General features: G+C 49.6%; 1 protein-coding gene across 1 annotated transcript in view; it reads left to right on the top strand.

The window, feature by feature from the left end:
* XXYLT1 (xyloside xylosyltransferase 1) overlaps window positions 1-21,790 on the top strand; it is a 70,973-nt gene that overhangs the window by 32,534 nt on the left and 16,649 nt on the right. Inside the window, exon 3 of the mRNA XM_043990972.1 lies at window positions 9,781-9,913. Coding sequence (XP_043846907.1) covers window positions 9,781-9,913 — 133 coding nt within the window. The remainder of the gene's footprint in view (window positions 1-9,780; window positions 9,914-21,790) is intronic.

The raw sequence follows: 21,790 nt of genomic DNA on the forward strand, positions 1-21,790 counted from the left end.
AAAGGCTAATCTCTCACCTCCTCGACAAGTTGAGAAGGGGAAAGAGAATGAGTTTTACTTTACTACTTAACTGAAAGCGGGGAAAGAGGGAGAAAAATTAAATAACTAGAAAAGAGGAAGAGAGAAAAAGGAACAAAGCAATTAAGCAAAACTAGGGAGAAGGGTAATAAATGGGAGAGGGAAGTGGGCTTGAGAGTGAGTGGGAGAAAGCGGGTATGAATAGGGTTGTCTCAAAGTAGATTAAGCTACAATAACTGAAGAGAACAAAATACTGTATTTACAGAGGGAAAAAAATCCTAATCTGAAAAAATGCCAATATTTGGACAAATGGAGTAAATTAATAAACAAAACAACATAGCTCTCAGTTTTACATGTGAATGGATTAAGCAAAACAATAAAAGGTAAAAGTGACAGACTGAATAAGAAACCAGGACCCCCAACCTGCTGCTTCCAAGAGCTACACCCAAAAACCAGGTATAGGGTTATAGGTATAGGTGTTTGGTATTGGTATAGGTCTGGGTATTGGTATTGGTATCAATTTAAATGTCGATTTTATTCAGATTTGTGATATATAAACCAAAGATTATTTATATATATATACACACATATATCTCAATATATATGTCAATTTTGTTCTAGCCCCTTATTTTTATGTTAAAAATGTACATTTATTTATATTTAACTTAAACACATGATTAAGGATATGTATAATATTAACACATTATATACAATATATTTACAAGTATATTTTTAGGTTAATATATACATATACGTATATGTATAAAACATAAAAATATGGGACTGGAACAAAATTGATCATGAATTGGGTAATTCTAAAAAGCCAAGAGTTGCAGTCATGCTATCAGACAAAATATAAGTACAGACTCACAGCCTAAAAAAGGGTAAACAAAAAAACTATGTTATACTGAAAGGAACCATAGACTACAAGTCAGCATCAGTATTCAATTGAAATGCTTCAAATGCCTGGGTATCTGGACTCAACAGAAACGTGAACTGAACCCAATAGACAATGGAGCACCTAGATAGTACGGGAGAGTTCAATGTCCCATTCTCAGTTTTAGATAAATTTAACAAAGATAAACAAAAGGGACATGATAGAATTGAACAAATTGCCAGAGAAACTAGAGCTGATGGAATGGTTAAATATCGCATGTATTTCTCAGCACCACATAGAACAAAAATGTACTAGAGATACTGCATCCTTTACAGACCATAATGCAGTAAAAATAGTCATCAGTTCACAGAACACAAACAAAAGACACAAGCCCAAATGAAAACTTAGCAACAAAATCCTAAATAATTAGTGGGTCAAAGAACAAATCATAGAAACAATTGATAAGCATGGCAAAGAAAATAATAGTAATGAAACAAACAGCTAGATTTCTGGGAGGCACTGAAAGCATTCCTCAGGGGGAAATAATATCCACAAACATACATTTACAAAATTGAAAAAGAAAAGATTAGTGAACCAAATGTGCTTTTTAAAAATTAAAAACACAACAAATAAACAAACCTAGAACAAACACAAAAGGAGATATTAAAAATTAGAGGAAGGGGGCAGCTAGGTGGTGCAGTGGATAAAACACTGGTCCTGGATTCAGGAGAACCTGAGTTCAAATCCGGTATCAGACACTTGACATTTACTAGCTGTGTGACCTTGGGCAAGTCACTTAACCCTCATTGCCTGCCACCACCACCCCCCAAATAGAGGAAAAACAGATCAGCTGGAAAAAAAAAAACTACCCTAACAACTGATTTTTTTTTTTTTTGCGGGGCAATGGGGGTTAAGTGACTTGCCCAGGGTCACACAGCTAGTAAGTGTTAAGTGTCTGAGGCCAGATTTGAACTCAGGTACTCCTGAATCCAGGGCCGGTGCTTTAACCACTGTGCCATCTAGCTGCCCCACAACTGATTTTTTGAAAAGACAAATGCAATTGGTAAACCTTCAGCCAGCCTGATAAAAAAGTTGTTGTTTCAGTTGTGCCCGACTCCTCATGACCCTCTTTGGGGTTTTCTTGGCAAAGATACTGGAGTGGTATGCCATTTCCTTCTCCAGCTCATTTTATAGAGGAGAAATTGAGGCAACCAAAGTTAAGTGACTTGCCTAGGGTCATAGGGTCACACAACTAGAAAGTGTTTGAGGCTGGATTTGAACTTAGGTCTTCCTGATTTCAGGACAGGCACTTTTATCCACTGAACCACCTATCAATAAAATAGCAAATAAGGTGAAATCACAGCAAAACCAGAAGGAGTAAGGGAGGGACTGTCGTCCCTAGGGGCTTTCAGCAAGGCCAGAGTGGTCCTCCCTCTGCCCAGGGAAAGCTCGCAGCCCCCAGCCTTTGGTTGAGCTGAGTCATTGTGGAGAAGGATTGTAACTTGAGCAGACATATGGCAGGATATCGTTCCCCTTTACGCTGGGCCAAAGGATGCTCCATTTTCTGGTAAAATGGCTTTTCCAGCTGAGCCTTTCCAAGGTCCTTGTCTGACGTCATGTCAAGGGTCAGCATTCCTGGCTTTCCACTTCCCATCACTGGTCCCTTTTCTCTGCCCTTGAGGAGAAATCCTAGTCTGAGATTTAAAGTGCCCTCAGATATTGTAAACATTTTTCTTTGGAAAGGTCTGGAACTATTTTAAAATGGGGGGGAGGGTTAGGGAGGGAAAGAGGGGGGAGAGAGAGGGAAGGAGGGAGGGAGAGATAGAAGGGAGAGACCCCGGAGGGAGGGAGAGCAGGGAGGGAAGTGGGGCTCCTTAGCATCCTTAATCTCCTCTGTTTATTTCTGCCCATCATTGTTTTTGCTTGCTCGTTAAGTGCTGTACTTAAGTAAGGTCATTCTTGGCGCAATTTCCTGATTTAATTTGTGGGGTGTTTTCGTTTGTGTTTTGAAATGGACCGTCCAGGAATTGTATCTGGATGGTTTGGAGCCGGGAGGGGAGGGGGGGCAGCAGGCTCCCCTCACCCCCTGGGATTTTGGTTGTTTTTTAAACTTTTCAGGGACGGTCCCTCACTCTGGGTTGTAATTCCATCCTTGGTCAGATGACACGTCTCGTGGCTCATTTAATTGGAAGCTGCCGCGTGCCTTGAGCCAGGTTTCCACTGTGGAATGTTGCTTGAGAGTCATCCAGGCTGGCTGTGGAGCCGAGTTTCCGACGGTGGGGAGTGGTCTCTCTGGTACCGATTGTGGAGGTGGGCATTGCCTCGTCCACCCAGTTGACCCCCACCCTTGTTGGACTATCAAACCTCAGGCAAAGTTCTCAGGTCACTGTTAGCAACTCTGGGGAAGACATTCTTTGTCAACAGCACTTATTTAGTGCCTGCTGTATGCCAGCACTGTCAGGTCCCCTCCAGGGAAGTCGCTGGTTGGGGAGAGGTTTCCCTGTCTGCTGAAATGCTACCGTCCTCAAGCTCAGTGGCATCTCTCGCCATCTTGTGCAGCAGCACCTGCCCCTTTGGGGAGGTGAGAGTGGAGAGGATGGGTTTCCTCCTGCCTCTTCTCCAGGGGTGGAGCCACGTCCGCCTTGCCGAGCAGCGATCCTTCTGCCAGCCGGCACTTTCTAGGGGACTCACGGAAGCCAGCCGGGATTCCATCTCTTTATCATAAGAACAGAACATCCTTGGATGTGCCTGAGCAGAAGGGGCCGCCTCCTTTCCAAGATGGTGCCCCGGCTCTGAGCTGATCATTGAGCTCGCTTCTAGAGCCGGGTTCTAGAATACGCCTCCCAGTGAGCCCTGCCTCAGGATCCAGAATCCGAGGAGCCTTTTGGGGCTGGGGGGCGGAGCACCTGCACCTCTCGCGTGGTTGGGGTGGCTCCACACGCACTGCTGTGGAAACCACCCCCGTGGGCCTGGCCCAGCCCGCAGGCCTCCCTGTGTGCCTCTCTTCCTCGTTGTCCTTGTCTTTCAGGCTCTGCTGTCCCACGGGGCTCCAGGACTTTTCTTCCAGGCTTTGGCCTTTTTAGGGAGCGTCTGTGGGGGGCACCTCGGGGGTCATCGCTTTCTTCCCATGAGTCCAGGTGGCTTCTCAGGATGACACTCATCTCAGCTGTACCAACAGGGTCCAGTGCCCGGCCCCTCTGCCACTGGCTGCCCCTGTTCTGTCGTTTTTGCCAGTTTGTGGGGTAGGACATGATATCTCAGAGTTGGAACCAGTCTGAGTAGGGAAGCGCCTTGCCCGGGGCTGCGGAATGCCTAGAGTCAAGCAGGCTTCATTCAGGGCTCTTTCCACTAGGCTACCCTGTCTCTTGGACCACTGACTTATTAAAAACATAAATATTATTGACACTTTTTGATTCTATACCCAGAAGAAGCCCCCAGTAGCACTGAATCTTGTAACAACAAAAAAAGTTAAGCAAAAGCAGAAATACCATGATGGTGACTCCATCCAACAGTGTATATAGTATTCTGCACTGGTGGTCCCCACCTCTGTGCTTAGAGGAGAGAGAATACCTTTCTGTAATAGGGAACTGTTTTCATTAAGAGGGCAAGGACTGTTCCTACTGTGTGCCCAGCTCTGTGGTTCTACCAAATTTGCCAGCGTGAAAAACCCAGTCTTTGAAGGCATGGGCATGGATGGGCATCTGGTGTCTGAGGGTTGTGGTGGAGCAGCGTCAGCTCTGTGGACCCAAATGCTTTGGCATCCTTTCCATCACTCACTGTTGAGATCTTCGGGATGCTCAAGACTGGAGTGTCTCACCTCTAAACACCAGCTGGGGGCTCTCCTGACAGCCTTGCCCGCTTGTGCATCTGCCATTGGAGGGCAGTATAGGCCAGGCTGGGCCCCAGGTAGGGGGTGGGGATCGATCCGATGCTGGCGTCCGTCAGGCCCTCCCCATTGTCCCTGGCCTCTTGGTGACCCAGCCGTGGGTACTGCTGGCAGAGGATCTGCGAGGGCGGCCCAGTGACCCAGCACCTTTCTCAGCCTGGCTTTGGAGCTGCAAAGACCTTTCCAGGAAATCCTGCGTTGAGTTAGCCTCGAACCAGGCCGGAGGGGTGTGGGGCGGCCCTGCCAGTGAGGATGGCTGCTCACCTCTGGAAGGAAGCCTGCACTGACCTCTGACCTCTCTGAAGGAGCAGGTCTCCAAGGAGAAAAACAAGTTTTTTCTTTCATTTTAAGTCCTCTTTTAATTGCCTATACCAGTGCAGCTCCAGAAGCTCAGTGATGCCCCGGGGTCTGGCTGGTTCCCCTTCCTTTTGTTTTCATCTTTTCTTTTTAATTTATGGAATGCAGCAGCACTTCCACAGCACCACAGTCAAAACCATGAGTGCACACGTAGCAGCAAATCTACTCTGCACAACTTGCTACCCTTCAAATGTACAATCATCAAGTACACTCCTTTTTTTCTTCCCTCTACCTCCACCCCCAGCCCTGGAGATGGCTGCCATTAGACACACAGGCATATATATGTAAAATTATTCTCTGCATACTTCTGTTTATTAGGTGTTCCTCAGAATGCAGACAGCATTTTTCTTCATATGTCTTTTAGAGTTGATTTGGGTGTTTATAATAGACAACTTATTTGCACAAAGTCATTTTTACTTTTATTTTTTATTTACTATTTATTTGTTTGTTTATTTTTTGAGGGGCAATGAGGGTTAAGTGACTTGCCCAGGGTCACACAGCTAGTAAGTGTCAAGTGTCAAGTGGCTTTCTGTCTCTGCTGTCTCCAGTAAGTTACTGACTCCTGAACCTCAGTTTCCTTTTCTGAGATAAGGAGCGGGGCTCCCTTCCAGCCCAAGAGAGACCCTCTAATAGGATAAAGGAGCCTGACGCTGGGTGAGATTCTGGAGGCTGTCAACAAGTTTCCTGTGTGGCCTTGGCCAAGGCCCTCTCAGTCTCTGGACTTCCTCAGTTTCCCTACCTGTCAAAGATGGGCTCAGTCAGGCATGATGTGTCCCCTGAGAGGCCCGAGATTGTCTGAAGGTCTTTGGGTCTTCCATTCTGACCTGGAACTACCTGGTGGGTATCATGTTGTTGCCACCTGAGCTCAGCATCCCTGGGATGATGGGGCAGGGTGGGGGAGGAGGGGCTGGACTGGCGGCTCTTGAGAATGGCATCATTGGGGGAGGTGGTAGGAGGGAATGAGCTCAGCATGACCTGTCAGCTGTTCAGCTTCCCAGAGTCGGGGGTGTCAAACCAGTCCCCTTCTCTGGCCACAAACAGCAGTGGCTTCCTGAGCACCTACTAGGTGTCAGGCCCCAAAGATACAAAGAGAACAGTAGACAGCTCCTGCAGGGCCAGCCTTGAAGCCGGTAGAGCTCTGGAGAAGTTACTGCTGAACTTCCGATTTCTCACCTGTCCAGTGGGGACGTTTCCATCTGACTGGCCTCAGGGTTGGTGTCTGTGATAGGCGTGACCCCCTCCCCCACGGACTGAGCAGCAGCAGCACCCCCCCACCCCCGCAGGGCTGTCAAGCCGCCTTGTGTCCCCAGGCATCGGGAATCAGTCTTTCTTTGTAGATGCCTCCCCGTGTCCAAGGTTGAAAGGACCCAGTTTGCTGTCTTCACTAATTAGCAGCAGAAAAACGGGCTTTTTTCTTTCTTAAAAAATGAGCCATTTTTTGTGTGGCTAGAACAAATCACTTTCCAATAAACAGCCCCCATGCCCCATGAGTGTCACCGAAGCTCGTAAACACCTGTGCCCGGAGGGGCCGTTTCTTAGCAGAGATGAGCCCATCATCACTTTAGAGCCAGAAGCAGCCTTTGGAGGGAGATCTCCTGGGAAAGTTGATAAATAACAGACAGTTATTGACTGACTCACTGACTGACTGCTGCCCTCTCACGGGATAGGTGGGAGGGAGAGGGACTCGTCCCAGGGGTGGAGGAGGAAGGGCTACATTCTTAGACTCCAGATCTGTGCGGAGAAAGCGTTGAAGCATCCGTCTTTGTATCTGCCTGCATCCTGGCAGGTCTCAGCGTTGTCTTCACCAACGCTGTTGTAGTCGGCTTGGACGCTTTAGTCTTGGCTTTCGTTTCTTTGCATCAGTCTGGAGGAGTCTTCCCGTGTTTCTCTGACCTCACATTTGTCATGGCTAACGGTGAAGGCAGAGTCCCTGACAGTCATAGGCTGTCCCCCTATCTGGGCAGCCATTTTGTTTCCAGTTTATTGCTCCTCTGAAAAAGTTCTGCTTTCAATATTTGGGCCCATCTGTGGGACCGTTCTCTGTCATCGACCTCCCAGTAAGGATGCACTAGGACTGCTTGATCAAAGGCTGGTTGCTTTTCTTCCATCCTTCCTAGTTCTTGTGCAGAACAGTTGTTGTGCTGATTATCAGCTCCACTAACAATGTATGAATCATTGTACCTGGCTTCCTTCAGACTCTCCAGCACTGACTACTTCTTCCCTTTATCAATTTGTCAGTTTGATAAATGTGAGGTGAAACCTCAGAGTTGTTTTGATTTGTATTTTTTCTATTGAAAGCTGCTGGTCCATACCCTTTGACCACTCATCCATTGCGTGATGACTTTTTGTTTGGATGTCAGACTTCTGTCAGAGATGTTGGAGGTACAGGGTTTTTCCCCTTAATTCAGAACTTTTCTTTTTATTCTAACTACATTGACTTTGTTGTGCAAAATCTTTTAAATTTTATATACCACAAATGGTTTGTTTTGTCTTTGATTTCCTCTCTTCTAGTTATCAGAAAGAGATGACCCTCCATTCTATCCCAATTTTTAAAATGAAGTAACCTTCTATATTTAGGTCACTTACCCATTTGGAAATTGGTGGCATTGGCTATAAGATATTGACTTAAACACACATGCTATATTGGAAGATGCTGATGGGACATTATTTAATGGTAGTTTGTTTCCTTGAGTTCGTCAAACACTAGGCTATTCCTGTCTCTACCTGGTTTATGAGGATTCTGCCCAACTAGCTTGGATGGAGCAGATTGTATAATAGAATTTGACATCTGATCGTTTTTGGCTTTATTCCTCTCTCCCCTCCTACCCCCCCCCCCCCCCCCGTGATTTTTTTCAAATGACTTTTGGTATTATTTTCTCGAGTTTAAAGACTATACTCAGGAACCTGATTGGTGCAGTGCTAAATCTATGGGTTAATTAAATTAACTAATTACTTAATTTAATTAATTAATAGAATTTTTGTTATATTGCTATAGACCAATTGTGAACAAAGATTCTCTCTCCATTTTCCTAGGTCTTTCTTATTACAAATACTATTTTGTCGTTGCGTTTTTGTAAGCCTTGAATATGTCTGGGTGAGGGAATAGCAGATATTTTATGTGTTTTCCCATCATTTTTCTGACATGTCTTCTGGGTTTTTGTGAATACCCCATAGAAGTGGCAATGATCCGGAGGCTTTCTTTTAGATGTTGCTACTTTGAGAAAGCTACTGAGCTATTGGATCATCTTGGTTAGTTTCTTCATTGAGTCTCTTTTTTTCTTTTTGTGGGGCAATGAGGGTTAAGTGACTTGCCCAGGGTCACACAGCTAATAAGTGTCAAGTGTCTCAGGCTGGATTTGAACTCAGGTCGTTCGAATCCAGGGCTGGTGCTTTATCCACTGCACCACCTAGCTGCCCCATCTTCATTGAGTTGCTTGGGTTTTCTATGTAGCCCATCATGCTCCACTCCTCCTATGTGTCTCTGATCTCACTGATAGGCATATTCTCTCCAGTGATGTGTAGATTTTAACCGAATCCCACCCTGCCTATCCCGTCCTGTCCTGGGGTACTCTCATCTACGGCCTCCACCACAGGGGATCCACCTAGTTATGCCATTCCCTCTTTGTGTTCATAGTAGCCAGCACTTATATGATGCTCTCAGATTGTGCCAAGTGCCTCACAGATAGGATCTCATTATCCTCGTAGAGTCCCAAGCTTCCTTCCAGCTCAGTCACTACATCTACATGAAACCTTTCTGGACTAGGGTAGGGATTATCAGCACTTGCTTTCCTTGGTTCATTCAAAGGATATTGAGTAAGCTCAGGTATTTTGTGAGGTGCTAGGACCATAAAGACAGAGTTGGGGGGAAATCCCTCTGCAAGTCCTCTTGAAATGGCTTTATTATTACTTATCCATTGGCTCACATGCATGTTGTATCCAGCTCCCTACATAGCAGACCTTTAATAACTGTGCAGCTGAATTTTGCCTCCTTTTGCATATGTTTATGCCCTTAAATTTTTAAAAAAAATCTTATTGCTATGGCTAACACTTTTCGTGTTTTGTCAGTGTAGTCGAGAGCTGGAGACAAATGTGCTACTGTGGAAAAAACACACAGGAAATTTCCTGAATATGTGGTCTAACCCTGACTCCACTACACATTATCAGTGTGACCCTGGGCAAGTCTCTCAACCTCTGTGAACATCAGTTTCCTCATCTATAAAATGAGAGACTGGCCTCGATACCCTCTGAGATCTCTGACAGCTTCAGAGCCATGTAATTTCCGGAGCACACTTGTTTTACCCCTGAACTTATTGGGAAAGCTTCCAGTCATTTTCCCTTTCAAGCTGTGCTAGCTCTTCATTTATTCGGCCTTTCCTTCCTTTATCACGCACATTTGCAGAGAGCTGCCTTGTACTCTAGAGGGCAGTTTGGCCCTGGTGCACCTCATCTCTCTGTTTGCAGGGCTGTTTGGTGCCACCGGGTTTCTCTCTCTTCTTTGGCATTTTTTAGACCCAGTATCATTGCAGAGCGGTGTAACCTGTGCCTCCCCTGTCAGGGAGGCGTCTTACGAGGGACCCCTAGCTCCTAGTGGGCATTCTAAGGTCCTCAGTTTTATAAACATCGCTTCCTTTCCTCCCTCCAGAGATCTCACGGATAATTCAGCTGGATTTGGACCTGAAGTACAAGACCAATATCCGGGAGCTGTTTGAGGAGTTTGATGATTTTCCTCCAGGGGCTGTCATTGGCATTGCCCGGGAGATGCAGCCGGTGTACAGGTATGTCACGCAGGGAGGCAGAACGGGGGCGGGGTCCTTCCTTCCCGTCACTCGGAGGTATTTTGCCGGTGTCTTGTGGAGGAGCTTGTGACCCTTCCTGAAACATAATCGATTGTAAGCTTTTTGAAGGCAGGACTTGGTCTCTGTTCATTGTTTTATCCCCCTCTCTGCGCACAGGACTTTAGTGCTAGAGACACTTGATAAATGTGTTTTGCTGAGTTAATGAAGCTGACATTTTTGTATAGGCTCATATTTCTCTTTGAATCAGAGCTATTCTCCTTTCTTATCTAAGGAATCCTGTGGCCAAACCTGCAATCCATTGGGATTGTGGGTCACTTTTATTATTATTATTTATTTATTTTTTTTAGTGAGGCAATTGGGGTTAAGTGACTTGCCCCGGGTCACACAGCTAGTAAGTGTTAAGTGTCTGAGGCCGGATTTGAACTCAGGTCCTCCTGACTCCAGGGTCAGTGCTCTATCCACCGCACCACCTAGCTGCCCCGGTGGGTCACTTTAAAGAAGTCAATGCCTGTCTAGGACCCATGGTAACTGACAGACAGTGAAGGAGTCTGGTGACCCCCACCCAGCACTGCAGGGGTAGGGGAGAGGACTTACTTCTCGCATTAAAAGTACGATTGTTCTGCCACGTGCTCCCTAGGAGCTGCCCACCATGGGGAGGGGGATCTCCCATAGTACAGAGAGCCACGCCTGGTCATCGGCTTGTCAGTTATTGGAACACATGAAGGTTTTTGCAACCGTTGGAGACCATTCTCCAGAGGAGTTCAAACACTGCCCTTGCAGTGCTCCGTAGAGTCTTCCTCAGCCTCACATACTCTTTCTTTGGAGAGGTCAACGTCGATCCACCTCCTGAGCCAGTGGTCTTGGTGCCAATAGCCGTGGTTGTATGAACAGCTAGTGCTTATTTCTTTAGCCTCCTAATGGGTGCAAAGTGCTCTGCAAACCTTAGCCCACTGAGGGGGGTTGGCGTGATGGCCTCTTTACAGATGAGAAAACCTGAGGCCTAGAGGTTCAGGGACTTGAACTAGAGAAGGAAGGGACCTTGTGGGTCATCTATCTCATTTCCCTCATTCGACAAGGAAGTTAAAATGGTGCTCTTACCAATGTCTTTGACAGCCTTTGTCACCCTTCCTGACCCTTTCTTTTTTTTTTTTTAATTTGCAGGGCAATGAGGGTTAAGTGACTTGCCCAGGGTCACACAGCTAGTTAAGTGTCAAGTATCTGAGGCTGGATTTGAACTCAGGTCCTCCTGAATCCAATGCCAGTGCTTTATCCACTGTGCCACCTAGCTGCCCCCCTGACCCTTTCTTTCTAGACATTGGAGAGACCAGCTTGCACCCACCTTTGGCAGTGGCAATACCAATAACTGTTGTTCAGTCACTCTCCATGACCCCATTGGGGGTTTTCTTGGCAAACATACTGGAGTGATTTGCCATTTCCTTCTCCAACTCATTTTATAGTCGAGGAAGCTGAGGCAAACAGAATTAAGTGACTTGCCCAGGGTCACATTTGAACTCAGATCCTCTTGACTCCAGTGCTCTATCCACTGCACCACCCAGCTGGACTTGTCCAGAATTTGCACATGACTCCAAGGCCTTGAGTATTTTTTTTTTAATGAATATGCCTTATACCTGTAGACACCTAGAAAACCTAGGGACAGTCCCTGTCGTCAAGGTGTTCCTAGTCTAATGGGGGAGATGGCCTGCAAACACCTACATACAAGCTATTGATGAGATAAATTGGAGATAATCCCCTGAGGGAGAGTTCTAGTGTGAAGGGGGATCTTGTAAGGCTTCCTGGAGGAGGTGGGATTTCAGCTGAAATCTGAAGGAAGCCAGGGGATTAGCAACCTGAAAGCTGCCAGCCCAGGAGATTTTGGGGGCACAGGTACCTTGTCTTTCTTTTAGGGGCCTCCTCCTCAGCTTGCACCCAGGTGGGCAAAGGGCTCTGCACTGACTGCAAAATCCTTTCATGTGGAGTACTTTGTTACCAAGTTAAGTCTGCTCAGAATTCTGAGAGAAAGTTACTATGAGTCCCGGATTGGAGACATTGCTCCCTCATGAATGTGACTACACGGGCAGCTAGGTGGCGCAGTGGATAAAGCACCAGCCCTGGATTCAGGAGGACCTGAGTTCAAATTTGACCTCAGACACTTGACACTAGCTGTGTGACCCTGGGCAAGTCACTTAACCCTCATTGCCCTGCCCCCCCCCCCAAAAAAAAAGAATGTGACTACATTAGAACTAACTATTCTCTGATCTGGGACAATTGTAGCTTATCTGATCACAGACAGAAGGGACTCTTAATTTTTAACCATAAACTAAAGTGGGGCTGGCTGGAAGGACCCACAGTCTGAAGCTACAAAGAAGTATGAGAGGTGAGAGACAGACAGAGGAAGAAGAGGGAGAGAGAGACAGATAGACAGACCCAGAGAGACCCAGAGGCAGAGACAGAGGGAAAAGCACAGATTCCAGAGCTGCACTAGCTAAGTCTGAAACTGGAAGGGATGGGTACTACAATTAAGGATGATAAGTAATCCTGGATGAACTTGGAAGCAAAGATCAGAAAGTCCACCCTGGGGATTGACCGATTTGACTTGACCCATTGAGGTGTGAGCTGGGCATGGCGTGGATGAACTTGACTTAGCATCTGTGTTCCACAGAGTTCATCAGGGCACTTGTATGGCCTGTTCCTCAGAGAGAAAGTGAACAACGACGATGTTTACCTTTCCAGAACTTTGAGTTGCCCTGCGCTCTTGGGTTTTCTTCTTGGAAGGTTTCCATAATAACTATGTTCCTACTACTCTCCCCACACCCCCCCACCCAAATTGAGTGTGTTAGTGGCAGATTGACCTTAGGTTTATGTATTAATTTGGTGCACTTATTCTTTGATTTAATATAGTAATCCCTGTAATGTTGTTATTCTTTTGCCTTATTGTTGAGTAAATAGCATGTTTAAGATCTAAAGGTGTAATGAGTGGTATTGGCTGGTTTATATAATTGGAGGTACATCTGCAGAGGCTTGAGAATTGAAGTGGTGGGTAGTGGGGAGGACCCTGCCCCTGGAAGAAGGCTGCATGTCAGGAAAATCTTCCCAACCATTTGGGCTGCCCCGAGTGTCCTGGGCTGCCTCAGTGGGCTTGGGCGCTTTCTCCTCTATGGAGGTCAAAGGCTGCATGACACGTTGGTCATAGGAAGGCCTCTGGGATCCCTCCCAACTCAGAGCTTCTCTTGCACTGACACTTTTGCATTGCATTTCTGGCCCTCAGTGGGAATTTCTATGTGGAGCCCAGAGCACATCTAACATCCCTGGTCCATGGCCTTCCTTGGGCTTCTGCTGTTTGACTCGGCAGAGGTAGTCTGGTGACCAGAGCTGGCAAAGCAAAGGCCTGGGATCCCATCAAGGCTGACCTCGTGGGGCACTGAATTTGGCCTTTGATCTCGAGGTTCTGCCGCTCACTCGCTGGATGCTCATGGGGCCATGCAAGCCAGGCCCTGCCCTCCCTGGGCCTGGGGTGGGGGATGCCTGAGGCCTAGAGGATGTTGGCCTCCCTTCCCGCTTCCTATTCTCGGACCTGCTTTTTCTGAATGTTGGGTCTCTGGAGGGCGTCACCTGCAGTGGGATGTGTGCAGAGCGCCAGCCACCCTTGGGACCCTCATGGCGTGTGAGAAGGGGGTGAGGCCAGGGCAGCTGGAGGCAGCAGATCCATTCAGGCCCCTCCAATTAGGGGCTGGGGGAGGGAACAGAGACTATGAGGTAGGGTCCCTCCCACAGACGGTTAACTGTTCCTGCTGTAAATATAGACACAGCCACTCCCGGCCTCCAAGGCCTATGTTTTCTTTCCTCTAGTTTCTTTCTCATTATCAGGTCTTGTGAGGGAGAGAGCAGGTGTCTAGTAATCATCTACTCTGTGCCAGGCACTGTGCTAAGTACTTTACTGTAAAAATATTTTTGATGACTAGCCTAATTTGGGGGCTAAAGCTGACTGGAGGACTAAATCTGGGACTTTTGACTATTTGGCTGTCTGACTGCTATTAGTTTAATGTGGGCCATTTATAAAGTTCCCCCAAACTGCTCCACTCCCAAACTGATAAGCAAAAGATTAAGAAGCCTCTTAACTAAATAATCCAAGCAGAGTTTATTTATGAGAGACTATTTAAATTAAGAATACAGGGAAATAAAATGTACAACCTGACTGCACTGTGGTGCATCTCTTTCCACTGTCTCTTTCCCACCTGCTGGGCCTGGAACTTCTTTAATACAATAAGGGCCTTAGCTGCCTCTTGCCTCAGGGCACTCAGGTCCTTTCTTCTAACTCCAAGCCCCTTTCACTTTGTAAATCCCCCTGCTTCTAACTTTCCTCTCCTTACTGCCACTGCTGAATCCCTGTGTTTCTCTCTCACTGACCTTCTGTCTGTCTGTCTGTCTGTCTGTCTGTCTGCTCCCTCGGTCTGCCCTTCGGCCTCTCTTTTCTCTGCTCCTAGTCCTTCTCGTCTTCTCCTGCATCCTTTTAGCCCCCTGTCTGTCTTCTCCAGCCTTTGCCGTCTCGTCAGCTGCCCCCAGTCCTCTTCTCAGGCCCCTCCCCTCCTTGTCCGATCTTGTAGCCCCCCGTCTTGCCTTCCTCCCTTCCTGTCTAACTCCCAGGTCTATATATACCTTTTCTTCTCTCCACTCAAATCTCGGGGCTTCCTGTGCCCCCACAGACCAAACTAATCCTCCAGCCAGGGCTGCAGCTGGTGGGGGGCGGTGCACTTGAGCCTCACGTGCCTCAGCACAGGTTACCCCAGAGCCCAGTATCTCTCAGATACTTCCGCTCTAGTTGGAGGGAGCTGGGGAATTTTTCCCCCCAGATGTCTTGTACAGCCCACAGGGCTTTTTGGCTCAGCTGAAGAGGAAGGGGAAGGGCACCAGCTCCTCCCACACAGAAGAGACCCTGAGGGCCTAAGGCTTTCTAATCTCAGCCCAAAGGTAGGGTCCCCAAATCAAAATAAATTCCCACATTACAAATATCGTCTCAGTTGATTTAATTTGAGCAGATGCGGACAAAGAGGTGGCACTGTAGTGCACAGAGCTCTGGGCCTGGAGCCAGGGTACCCCAAGTTCAAATCCAACCTCAGACACTTACTAGCTGTGTGACTCTGGGCAAGTCACTTAGCTTTAGTTTGCCTCAGTGTCCTTAGCATGTGTCAAATAGGGAAAATAACACCACCCCATTCCCAGGATGCAGCGAAAGTGCCGGGTAAATGCTAGCCATTATTAGTGGTGCTGTCAGGGAGTCAAAAGTGCCTTGGTGGGGAGCTTGGAACTCTAGGTTCAAGTTTGGACTCTGCTGTGCGAGACATTTGTGAGTTCGTGTGTGCATGTGTGTGCATGAGTGCACATGTATTTGTGTGTGGGAGTGTGCATGAGAGTGTGTGTGTGTGAGACTCCTAGACCTGTGGACTGTTACAGCCTGAGAGGTCTTCTCGTCCAGCCCCTCATTTCACTGGCTCAGAGAGGGCAGGTAACTTACCTAAGGCTGCACATCACAGTTGGCACCGCCCCCCCCCATCTTCTATGAAGAGGCGGCCCTTCCCTGTGCCGAGGCCAGTGCCCCGCCCCGCCTCCTCGGCGATCGCTCCCTCTATCCTGCCTGCTCTCTCCCTTCCCCTCATCTGCTGGCTCCTCCCCTACTGCCACAAACACTCTCGGGTCTCCCCAGCCTCTGAAAGCCTTCCTGGGCCATCCATCCGCTTGCTGGCCTCCCACATCTCTCCTCCCTTTCCTGGCCAAGCTCCTTGGGAAGAGCGTCTCTGGTCAGCGCTCCGCTTCTTCCCTCCAGTTCTCCTCGGACACACCTGCATTCTGGCTCGTCTCCCCTCCCACGTCATCGTGCCCCCAGACTGCTGGGAGGTGATCCCTGATTGCCCCTTCTCAGTGGCCACCCTTGCCGAACTCTGTAGCCCTGGATGCTGGGCTCACCCGCTCCGGGACACTCGCTGCTCCCCTGTCTCCTCTGCTGGATCCTCCTCCAAACCACCCCCTCCACCCATGGGTGTCCCTCAGGGTTCCTCCTGGGCCCTCTGCTCTCCTCCCTCGAGACGCCTTCCCTGGGTGAGCTCATTGGCTCCCTTGGGTGTAACGACCAGTCTATGCTGAGGACTCTCCGCTGGACCTGCCCAGCCCCAGCTTCTGTGCTGACCCCCGGCTTTCGGTATCTCACTGCCCATTGGGCGTCTGGAGCCAGACCTCCAGGAGACGTCTTAAAGCCAGCTCGTCCCAAACGGCCCTCACCCCCTCTCCTCAAACCCTCTGCTCTTGGCCTCCCCCCCCCCATCCAATCAGCCACCAAGTCCTATCTTATCTTTCTTCCCAACATCCTCTGCGCCCCTTCTCTGCTCTGACAGCCTCACACCCGGACAATTGCAGTAGCTGCTGGGGGGGGGGGACGGACGGACCTCCCTGCCTCAGATCTTTCCTCGATCACATCCATCCCCAGAGTGATCCCCATGCCCCCTAGGATCAAACACAGAGCCCACTGTTTGGCATTCAGTGCCCTCCAAACTGGGCCGCCTCTTCCCTTTCCAGTCTTTGCGCCTTCCTCCCCTCCAGGGTCCTCTGTGGTTCAGCATCGTCAGCCTCCTGCCTGTTCCCCACAGAAGATACCTCGGTGCCTGACTCTCCCTGCTTGTCTCCCCCTCCTGGCTTTCTTCTGCAAGAAGCCTCCTAGCCCCCTCCCCTTAGCACCTTCCCTCTGAGCCCAGCCCCGATTTATCCTGGCTGTGTCTGTGGGGACAGAGCTGTCTGCATGCCATCTCCCCCTCAGACTGGGAACTCCCTAGGGCAGGGACTGGTTTTTGTCTTTCTCTGTATCCCCAGGGCTTAGCACAGAGCCTAGCACACAGTAGGCGCTTAATAAATGCTTGCTTGGGGAATGACTGGCTGACCCCAAATGTCTAACCCAGCTGCGGGAGCCTCGCTCTGTCAGACCTCTGCCGCCAGCCCTGCCTCTGCCCATGTGGCCAGCAGGGGCATCTCTGCCGCTGGATCAGCTCCTGGTGGCTCTTTCCCATTTGCTGCATCTCAGAGGCGACCCACAGAGCCCGGGCTGATCAAAGGTCTCCTGCAGAGGCCGGGGGCTCACAGGGCTGGCTTCCTTGCCAAGTGCCACTGGGCTTTGAACAATATTTCTATCCTTTTGCTGGGATGATTAATGTCCAGGGGGTAATTAGAGGTGCTAGGAAATGCTTTTCTGATCACATAATCCTGGATCTGGGCAATGGACAGCCTGGAGCCAGGAGGCTGCGGGGGCTGACTGTCATTCTCCTACCAGTGACACCCCCTGGTGAAGGGTCCCTGTGCCTTAGCTAGCCGGGCAGGCTGGGTCCAGGCTGTGGTTGAACCTTCCTTCCTTCCTTCCTTCCTTCCTTCCTTCCTTCCTTCCTTCCTTCCTTCCTTCCTTCCTTCCTTCCTTTCTTTCTTTTCTCTCTTTCTCTCTCTCTCTTTCTTTTTTTTTTGTGGGGCAATGGGGGTTAAGTGACTTGTCCAGGATCATACAGCTAGTTAAGTGTCAAGTGTCTGAGGCCAAATGTGAACTCAGGTCCTCCTGAATCCACGGTTGGTGCTTTATCCACTGCACCACCTAGCTGCCCCATGTGGTTGAATCTTTCCACCTGGTACTCTTGTGTTGTGACCTCCCCCAGAGCCTGCCCCCTCCTCACCTCCATGAGCAGAGGAGCCCTGGGGATCTGCTTGGGGGACCCAAGAACAAGGCATCCTCTGTTCCCAGAAGGCTGGGGCTGTTGTGGCCTCCCTCACTGAAGCCCATCCACACTCCACTTTAAGAAGTGAGTTAGGGCAGCTAGGTGGTGCAGTGGATAGAGCACCGGCCCTGGAGTCAGGAGTACCTGAGTTCAAATCTGGTCTCAGACACTTAACACTTACTAGCTGTGTGACCCTAGGCAAGTCACTTAACCCCAATTGCCTCACTAGAAAGAAAGAAAGAAAGGAAGGAAGGAAGGAAGGAAGGAAGGAAGGAAGGAAGGAAGGAAGGAAGGAAGGAAGGAAGGAAGGAAGAAAGAAAGAAAGAAAGAAAGAAAGAAAGAAAGAAAGAAAGAAAGAAAGAAAGAAAGAAAGAAAGAAAAGGAAGTGAGTTAGTTAGAGGAGATGGTGCCACAGCTGTGACCCTGGCCTGGTTGTCCCTTTGTGAGGGGAGAGGATCCACTCTTATAAACAGGGCCTGGTGTGTGTGTAAAAATGTCTGCCCCATAGACCATGCATGGGCCCAGAAAGTCAGGGGCTCCCCTTGGGCCGTGCCATGCTACCCACATGGATGCCTCGGCCTGTGGAGTCTAATGGGTGCTGCACCATCTCCTCCAGGCAGCCTTCCCTGATTGCTCCCTTGGTCTTGGTCTTCCCTTCTGCGTCTCCATTAGAATGTAGGTTCCCTGAGGGTAGCACTGCCATTAGTTATTATATATTATATATATTATAGTTAGTTAGTTAGCTGGGGGTCCCTGGGTACTCCCTGCTCCGAGCCCACTTCTGGCCCATGGTTTACAGAATAGGTGCTGGCTAGGGTAGATTAGCTCAAAGAGAGACATTGTTTGGTACGCTCAAGATTTGCTGTTAAAACCCCTTGGTTTGGGGCAGCTAGGTGGTGCAGTGGATAGAGCACCGGCCCTGGAGTCAGGAGTACCTGAGTTCAAATCCGGCCTCAGACACTTAACACTTACTAGCTGTGTGACCCTGGGCAAGTCACTTAACCCCAATTGCCTCACCAAAAAAAACAAAAAAACAAAAAAAACCCCTGGTTTGTCCATTGTGCTTCTAGAAAAGCTGCAGTGCCTCTGTCCTGGGGGTTATTCAAGGTGCTCTGGTGATGCCCCCAGCAGTTGTCTGTCCAGTGGCTGGGGCTTCAGGGTGTCCTCTTTGAAAAGACACAGCAAAAGGAATTATCAGCAAAGTGGTCAGACCAGCTGGGAGCTCTGTGTGTGCCTGCCCTGGGGTCCATTAAACAGGGCCCCACCCCTGTAGGCTTTGGCTCTTTCAGGGCAGAAGCTGCCCATGGAAGGTGGGGCATTACCTACATGGCAGCATTGAGATGAGGAATGGTGCCTTCTGTGGACGGAGGAGCCATTCCTACAATTAGGGCCTTTGGTAAAAGCATCCTGGGGGCAGCTAGGGGTCAAAGTGGATAAAGCACCGGCCCTGGATTCAGGAGGACCTGAGTTCCAATCTGGCCTCAGACACTTGACACTTACTAGCTGTGTGACCCTGGGCAAGTCACTTAGGCCTCACTGCTCTGTGGGAAAAAAAAAGCATCATTCAGAGCAGGGTGGGTAGGGGGTGGGCTGCTGTCTATGTGGAGATCTGAACTCGAGTCTCCTTGACTCCCAGTGTGGCACTGCCTATTTCACCACTGGGCTGTTTCACTTATCCTGGGAATTCTATCAGAGCCGACCACTTGGACCATGGGCAGGGCTGCCTGGATGCAGGTGGCTAGTGCGGCACCTCCCCAATTTGTACCTGAAAGGGCCTCACAGGCCATCCAGGGCACCCACTCCATTTTAGAGATGCTGAATGAGGTCTCAGTAAGTAAGGGGCAAGGTTTGAATCCATGTCCTGTGACTCCAATGATAACACGTCTCTCTTCCTGCAAAGGGAGAGTTTCTCCTACATTCCTAACTTGCTCATGATTTAAGAGAAATGTTAAAACCAGTTAAAACCAAACCTGATCCCAATGCCTTTCACCAGGGGACACAGCGAGCCCTGTGCATCAGGAGGCTGACCTGAGGGGACTCTTTGGGGGTGTCAGGGGACTTCTCCCATGCTACAGGTCAGATGCCCCCTATGGCTCTAGATGCAGTGATTCTGCCTCTCCCACAGAGCTCCCTTGCTCCCTACACTCCTGTAGGGGAGCTCGGTCTGTGATAGAGTCTACAGCCCTGGGTGCTCTTCTGGGCCGTGCCCATTTGGTGGGGTCTTACGGCTACACTAGCCCCCTCCCCAGGCAACGTGAGCAAGGAGCCAAGAGAAACCTTCCCCTTCCCTCCCTCTCTTTTTGCATTTCCTCTTAATGCCCAGGTGAACATGCCCACATCTTCTTACCCTCTAGGCCTGTTTCCTCATGTGTAAGATGAAGTGAAACAATCAGGATCTGAACCCATGTCTGTGGCCTAGAGAGGCTTCCCAGCTGCCCCCTTGTCTGGTTTCCTGTTTGGGATCCCAGGAGCTCTTTCTTCTTGGGGATGGGTGTGGAAAAGAAGTCCACACAGCCACTCATTTTCCCAGCCATGCTTGGCTTTGAGGAAGGAGGGCAGCGAGCCCCTCATTCCCTTTGTAGAGATGGGGTGGGGAGGGCGAGAGGAATCGTACCAGGAGACCCTTTGGCAGGGGCTCACTTTCAGGTGTCTCCCTGCCCCTGACACGAAAAATTTGCTCAAGAGATGTGAAAGTGCCACCAACACCTGGGGGAGGGGAGTGAGCTCGGGGGTTGAGAAATGGTTTGGGGCTAAAAATAACCCGTTGGCTCCCGGGTGGCACGAGGGATGGTGCCACGCATCACTGGGGATGTGTGTCTTTCTTCTGTCACTCAAGATAACAAAGGTCTTCGGCCCTGGCTTCGAGTGCTCTCCCTCCCTCCAAGGTGTCTGCATTTAGTGGGAAAGCTGTGTGTGTGTGTGTGTGTGTGTGTGTGTGTGTGTGTGTGTGTGTGAGAGAGAGAGACAGACAGACAGACAGACAGGCAGGCAGGCAGGCAGGCAGGCAGGCAGACACTGACTCAAAGGAGGTCATGAAAACAGGGAAATAGGTGGTACTTCTCTAAGATTGTGGGGGCTGGTGCCTGAGGGAAGAATGTTGTTTGGAGGTAGACATGGGGTTCGGGTCCTGCCCTCCTGAGGCCTTGCTTCTCCCCTTCGCTCTCCTGTTTGGTCTGCAGGTTTTTGTTTCATGGATTTTCTGTCTCTGACCCAATGCTGGCTTGGACCCAATTCTGGGAGCCGGGTCATCAGGGTGAAGGGTGTGTAGACAGGGAGAGCGCAGGTCCTAAGGAATGGTGCTGCCAGGGTTTGGAGGGTTCACCAAAGGGGAAGCATCTTGGAGATCAGCTGGGCGAGTGATGATCGGGAGGGCAGACAGGCAGAAGTGAGGAGCGTGGGGGACGGCTGGGGGCCCCAGCAGACGGAATGGAGGGATGCAGTGCTCCACTGTCTGTCCTGACAGGCTCTGGAGCCCCCGGCTTACTGTCTACACCTTCCCCAGACCAACCAAGGGAATCACAGAGCAAGCGTCCTCACCCCTCCTCCTCCCGTTTGCCAAATGTACCTCTTCCTACCTGCTGTCCCCACATGCATTCTTTCTCCCCCCCCCAGATTCCTCAAGGTGAAAACTGTGACCCTGTGACCTCCCCATATGTCCTCCCTTGCGAGCTGCATGAACAGTGGGGAGACAAGATGTGGGAGGAGCGAATAAGGGAAGGTAGCTTGGCTGCGGCTGAAGTGCACCCTCTTGGGAAGCCTGCTGATAACTGTTCAGCCGGGGCAAAGGGTTTATCTCATGGCCAAATAGAGCTCAGAGATTAAAGGCGCATCTGGAAATGGTTGATGGGGAGGGGGGGTGCAGGGAGGAATTTCCGAGCTCAGCAGGGACCGTCCCCTTGAAAGGCAAAGGGCACAGAGGGTGGTGTGAAGCAGGGGGCGGCTTTGCGCCCTCTGAGACAGAGGCATCTCTGGGAGCCTTGGATGCTACAGTAGGTCGTGTGCAAACTTCCTTTTGGTACCATTTAGGGAGATTGGGGGGGCGGGGATGAGAGGCGGGGCTGGCCAGGGGGCAGGGCCATGGACTAGGCCAGGCATTCCTGCTCCAGGGAGACCTTCC

This window comes from Dromiciops gliroides, chromosome 3 (genome assembly GCF_019393635.1).
Source record: "Dromiciops gliroides isolate mDroGli1 chromosome 3, mDroGli1.pri, whole genome shotgun sequence".
NCBI lineage: Eukaryota > Metazoa > Chordata > Mammalia > Microbiotheria > Microbiotheriidae > Dromiciops > Dromiciops gliroides.